The sequence below is a fragment of the Sinocyclocheilus rhinocerous genome, unplaced genomic scaffold, assembly GCF_001515625.1.
Source record: "Sinocyclocheilus rhinocerous isolate Xijiao unplaced genomic scaffold, SAMN03320098_v1.1 scaffold323, whole genome shotgun sequence".
Lineage (NCBI taxonomy): Eukaryota > Metazoa > Chordata > Actinopteri > Cypriniformes > Cyprinidae > Sinocyclocheilus > Sinocyclocheilus rhinocerous.
In genome coordinates, this window is record NW_015643640.1 from 1,441,359 (window position 1) to 1,447,952 (window position 6,594).

The following is a 6,594-nucleotide window of genomic DNA, read 5'->3' on the forward strand; positions in this document are numbered from 1 at the left end:
TGAGTTTATGGTCACCGAATATGTTTTTCTGAGTAAATGTGATGTTACGTGACACATCGTTTACAAGCTATTGTCGTCTCTCCGTGTTTGAAACACTGATTGAGCGATTACACGAGACAGGAGACAGATTTCGTAAGTTGTACTCTTTCTTTTAACATAGCTTCGGATGTTCATTCATGTTTATTTCGTGCTGTAACTGCTATCAAAGCGGAGGAGATGATCTGTCACTCCACATTAAACAGCTCCAAAACGGCATTTAATATTTGAATGTCGTAATAAAATGGACGGAATTTGAAATCTGAGACTTTGTTTCATATCAAAAGTAACAAATCACAGAGCTTATTGCAATTTATTGGATGGGAGGCACTACAATGTTTCGTTCATTATCTGACAGGCGCGACTAATCGATTCTTGGGATTTATGAATCGATATCGTTTCATCAAAATGAGAATCGATTAAAATCGAGAAATCAATATTTTTTACCCAGCCCTACAAGACACATACGTGTATATACTATATACTACACAGACTGTATGACCACAGGTGATTGCAGATCAGATCAACATACTGAGCTCTCAGTGTGGCTTCTGTATAAAGTATTTAATTGTGATTAATCGCTTGGACGTCTGAGGCCAAACTATCTACTGTATTTACAACCAGTGCTGAGTAGATTACTTAGTTACTGATTCCAAATTACATGACAAAAATTGTAGTTAGTAACGTAATCCATTACATTACACATTGTAGGTAATATAATCTGACTACTTTTAGATTTCTTTTGATCTAACTCATTTATCACATTGATTTAAATAAGATAATCTTGTTCCATATTGATATAAAAATACAAATAAAAATATATTCCAGTTGTTGGTAGTAACAACATGATATGCATTAAATTTTACATTACATCAAGGTTTCCCAAACTGGGGTTCATGAAGAAATTAGTTTAATGAAAAGCTAAAAATTAATAAAAAAAATATAAAATTAAAATGAATCATTTTAAAATAACAACAGTCAAATAAAAACACTTACTAAAAAAGATTAAATATTTTATTTGTTTGTATGTCATGTGACCATTAACCAGTGTCAAAGAACTGTGAACATGCAAATGTGTAGTGTTAATTTCGTTAACGAAAAGTGTGACGAAAAATGTTCGTTGACGAGCTTTTTTTTCCATGTCGACTATGACGAGACGACAACGAGGTCAATAAACGATAACTGTGACTATATCAACATGCAATATCGCTGACGATAAAAGACGAGAGTAAAATGTATTTTAAAAAATAAAAACTATACCAAAATTTATTTTTATTTTCGTCTAAAAAAAGGAGACAAAACACTATTGCGGACTGCTGTACGCGCCTCTACTACACGAGCTTTCATGTGTGCGGTTGCCAGATATCAAGAGTTCAAATCCGCAAATCAGAGCTTCTCTGTTAAAACGATACATTTTCTGCCCGGTGTTTTGCTTATTTTTTGCAATCTGGCAACCATGAGCACACGCTCGTTCTTCATCTCAGGGGAACGTCAAGTAAATATATTATGTGAAAGAGGTTCGGCTGACAAAAAAAAGTTTGGGAATCCCAGATATAAAGACAAAACAGTGGCAAGCCATTTAATTGTAATTTTAATAGACAAAGTGACACATGGTTAAAAAACCGCTGAGTGATAATTCAAATAAAAATGAATGTGTTCATTAGATGTTGAGATGCAATGTTGAAATGTTGAGAAAACACATTTGCAATGATTTTTCTGAATCCAGTGTTGAAATGCCGTGTGGCCTCTCAGTTTTCTGTGTAATTATCGACACCTGACTAGTGAATGTCCACAAAACTGCAAGACTTTCTGAATGTACAGTATATAAGCAGTAGTCGATTTTAAAAAACAGAAAATTTAAAAGATGAAAAAGAAGAATTTAGGGGATCCAATAAATTATGGATAATTTATTGCTATTGTGTGAATAATATGTAATCATGTAATCAATAATGAGTAACTAGTCTGATTGCGAGTATTTTAAAATGTAATGTAATTTAATTACAAGTACTTAATAATTTTTGGAATCTGATTACTACCCAGCACTGGTGGTAATCGACAGCGTGGCAACAGGTGCCATCCATAGAATAAAGCAATTAAAGCCCCAAGAATCCGTGGTTTACAGTGAATTTATAACAGCTAAGGGGCGTTGTTACGTACGAGTTATAATATATACCCCCTTAGCTGTTATAAATTCACTGTAAACCACGGCTTCACGGGGCCTATTGCTTTTATAAAACGGTTATTCCATATACGTAGTAAGGTTTCACAAAATAAAACAGAGCAAATAAAGTGTAATGATATTAATAAAAACAGTATTCTTCCACCAAACAATGTAGCTCCTCAGAAACAGTTGTGGTTGCAACAAAGTGGTTGCCGAGCAACAGACAAACGTAAACAAAGGTGTATGTTACTTTGTAGAGTCATTTACAACAGCTTCGAACGCGGCTCAGCCAATCAGAATCAAGCACCGGAACTATCCGCTTTATAAATCAGGTTTATCATAACACAGAATATTCCTTTATTCGTGAGATCATTGGGTACACATCACTGCTAATGAGTTTTAATTTCTGTGTGTCTACAGAAGTGGATGTTGACATAGAGGGGATGGAGTTCACACCAGGTGAGGGTGATAGCGTGGACAGTGTGAGCGATGGTGAAGACCACTACAGCCTGCAGAGCAGCTCCAGCGATGGAGGCCACCGTTCACATTCCTGCAGATTACAGGCTCACATCTGCTAGACCGCAGCAGTGTGTCACCTAACACACACATCAGCCATCACAGCTGGCAGGAAGCACCTGGCTGATTTACACTCCTCGGAAAACTCTCAACCCTTGCAACGCTTTATATCAAACCCTCCCCAACCCCACAAATACACACAGACAAGCAATATGTGGTTTAGAAAGAACATGTGGTAATGCAGTTTTAACTTGTCTCTTCTGCGGTGTATGAGTGAGAAAGTGTAGCTCTGTTCCAAAACCTAGTCTGTCATCTACATGAACCGTTCTAAGGCAGCATCTTAACTGAAAGGGAATAGGCTTGCTTATGTGATTTTACTGTGTACTTTTTGGCTGCGTTTACACTTGCACAAAATCAGATTTTTTTAATGAATCGTTGCACATGTGTAATCACAAAAATCTGCACAAGATCCATTTTTTCACCCGAAGTAATGCGTTACTTTTAAATTTACAAGAGTTACTTTTTCAAATAAGTAATGCAAGTTACTTAGTTTCCCCATGTATTGACTGACGGCTCTCCTGTCCTCATGTTGAGAGAAATCGAGTGCAGAGACAGAGACTCTTCCTTCAGCCTGAGGCTTAATCATTTCACTTTCAGTGTGAAAGGCCCTTTACAGCTGCCAAAAATATAACCTCTGGGTTTTTTGCTATTAAAAACAAATAAAGAAGCAAAAGAAGTGACAAAAAGTAACACAAAAGTAACGTATGCATTACTTTCCATAAACCGTAACTAAGTAACGCAATTAGTTACTTTCCCCAACACTGGTTCTGAGCCACTTCCAAATATGGTGTTAAATCAGATACATATCCCATATCTGGAAATCTGACCTACTGTACATCTAAACATGTATATATGATTCATGTATATATTTAACCTCAAGATAACTAGTCTCATGGTCGTATTATGAAGCACAAAAGCCTGTATGCACTCGCACAAATCACAGCTGCTTTCATTGAGGCGAAATCTTTAGATTAGGGTAATAGATGAGGAAACATTCAGGAGCACGGAAGCCCGTCTCATGATTTTTATGAATAAAATAGGTTCTTTACTGAACTCTAAATTGTATTTTTCAGCAACAAAGTGATAATTATTCCTGTGGAATTATTCTAGTTTGGACCGGAATGAATGTAAACGCACATATTAGATACGAGTCGTGTCTTATATGATTAAAAACAGAAGGGACAAAAAGATCAAAAGATCAGATCAGTGCATTAATGTAAACGCAGCCAAAAAAAGTGGGGAGTAAGTCTATGATACCCGAAATGCTATCTAGGTAGGCAGCTCACTAGGTTTGTGCATAGAGCTTGCTTGTGTGTCAGTTCATTTTGCATTATAGGTTTGAATAGGATTCCTGTGTGGTTCCTGAAAGTGCAAGTCGTAGCATAATGCACACTAATAGACTCCATAATAGACTAATGCAACGGGAGCAAAAGGACAAAACTTCAGGGCACTTCCAGGAATCAGTGGATTCTATTTCAGCATTCATCTCACGTAGTTAAACTGACCGTGAAGATTCATTAATTGGATACTTCTTTGCGAAAGAAAAGAGAATATCCATATATAACAGATGATTCATACTTAAAGCACGAACAGGAGTGGTGTGCAAATGCATCAGTGTAGAAGTCTTTATCTAAAACTATCAGTAGTAAATGATGTAGCAATAAACTTGATGCACTGAACCTGAGAAGACCTGAGAAGATGAACAGAGCTGTTTTGTTTCAGTTGTGTGTAAGTATGGCCAGCACTCAAACAGACAAGTTAAAACTGCATGACCGACCGTGCATGTGAAGGTGTAGCGGTGGAACAAGCTCTGTCGAGGTGTCGGTACTGTCAGAAAATTATACTGATGCTTTTAGTCCTGTGTATTTCCCCGTAACTTACTCGCAATAATTTGTGAAGCTTCAATTTATTCTTCAGCAGTATATATGCAGTGCAGTGTGCAATATTCCGTATATGAAAGAAGAAAGTGCTGGGAATTCCAGCTCTTCACAGACAGTCCCAGACCAAAATACAAAGAAACAGAAAAAAAAAATATATATATATATATTTGATTTTAACAAGTGTAGTTTATATTTTCTGTAGTAGCTTTTGTATTATATTTTCCTAAATGGTCCTTGATTAAAAGACAAATAGCAGAGTATATGTGAGCCTGGAGCACAAAAGCAGTAAGTCAAGTCGCTGGGGTATATTTGTAGCAATAGCCAAAAATACATTGTATGGGTCAAAATTATAGATTTTTCTTTTATGCCAAAAATCATTAGGATATTAAGTAAAGATCGTGTTCCATGAAGATATTTTGTAAATGTCCTACCGTAAATATATCAAAACTTAATTTTTGATTAGTAATATGCATTGCCAGAAAATGAGGCCAGGCTAATGTTTGGGAGAGCTCTGGCGTTTGTCCTGACTGTCATGCTGTGCCTTGACTTGTCACATTGTCCCTGTTCCTTTGATTCATCCCTCCAAACCAGCTCAACCTGCCAGCATCCTCAGAATAGACTCGTCCTATGTCCTTTTGACGAGAAACATGGGTTAGTCACCTCTGACCTCCATCTTTGCTTTTAATTCCTCAAAAACGTGTTTTCCATTCCGCCATGCAGCATCCTCCACACATGCAACACTGGTCTTCTTCTCTTGTGGCAGCTCGTCTCACCTAATCAACTCTGCCCTTGAGGCTCTTTTCATTTTTTATCTTTTTTTTTTATCTTCATAACAGCTGTCTTCTTGTTATCCTTATGCCTAAGATGTGCTTTGTGTTTCAAACAATGAAGTGGAAGACCTTGGGAGAAGAGCATTGGAATCAATCATTAATGGCAGCTCGAGTCCTCCCCACCGTCTCCCAACGGTTGTTCCTGTGTCTTAGTGTTAAAGCGTGCTTAAGGTGATCATAGTATCTGATCCTCTGCCCATAAAAGCAAAGAGACCGCAATATGATTCTTGTGTTTGCAAAGGGGTGCGGTGTTGTATTAGAAAGCAGCACTGTTTCACAATTATGGTGCATATTGTGACCAACTTTTGTTTTGTTTTTTTATCTCTCCGTTCTCTGCAAACACTTAGAGTATGGAAGCCCATTTCTGCCACAGAAAAAAAAAATTATTTAAAAAAAGGTAAATGTGACTTTTTATTTCACAATTCGGATTTTGTTTCTCAGAATTGTTACTTTTTTTCTCACAACTGTCAGTGAAAACTGAATTCAGAGTTTACATCTTGCAATTTTTTTAGTGTAATAAGAGTCTTTTTATTGTTTTATTCTCTTTAGTTTTGTTTTATATGTATTTTCTGAAAGCTACATTTTTATGAAGAGTTTACATTTATGTCATGGATATGCCTGACCGTTGTAGCAAAACTATTCTTTTTCAGTGTGTGCTGATCAAGTGAAGTCAACGTCTTGCACAGAACCTCCCATTAACATGCTTTGATTGAGAGTTCAGAGAATTTAATTGTAGCTTTCACTGGCATTATCAAAGAAGTCACATGCCAAACACGTGAAATCAAGCTAAAGCCAGTTTCCAGTGTGATGAAAGAGATACTTTGTGACAGAGACGGGGCTATTCAGTGGCTGCAGGGGGTTTGAAAGCTTTAAAACACTAAAATGAGGGAATGTCAGCAGACAGGCACAGATATAACTATGTGGAAAGTGCCAGGCGTCCAAGGATCTTAAATGTGTGTTCCATCACTCAGCACAAAAAAACTAAAACAAAAAGAAAACGGGAAGACACAAATGATACTTTGTGTTTGCTGAGCTTTGCAGTGTGTATGATTGAGAATACTTAAATTCAATGCAGCATGAAAAGTAGATGGGATGAAGACAGAAAAACAGA

At 36.8% G+C, this 6,594-nt stretch overlaps 1 protein-coding gene across 2 annotated transcripts in view; it reads left to right on the forward strand.

The window, feature by feature from the left end:
• LOC107757594 (max dimerization protein 4-like) overlaps window positions 1–3,252 on the forward strand; it is a 12,929-nt gene extending 9,677 nt beyond the window's left edge. For both annotated transcript variants that reach the window (XM_016575112.1, XM_016575113.1), the window contains one exon: window positions 2,618–3,252. In XM_016575112.1, coding sequence (XP_016430598.1) covers window positions 2,618–2,775 — 158 coding nt within the window. In that variant the 3' untranslated portion in view covers window positions 2,776–3,252. The remainder of the gene's footprint in view (window positions 1–2,617) is intronic.
• Window positions 3,253–6,594: the final 3,342 nt, after the last annotated feature.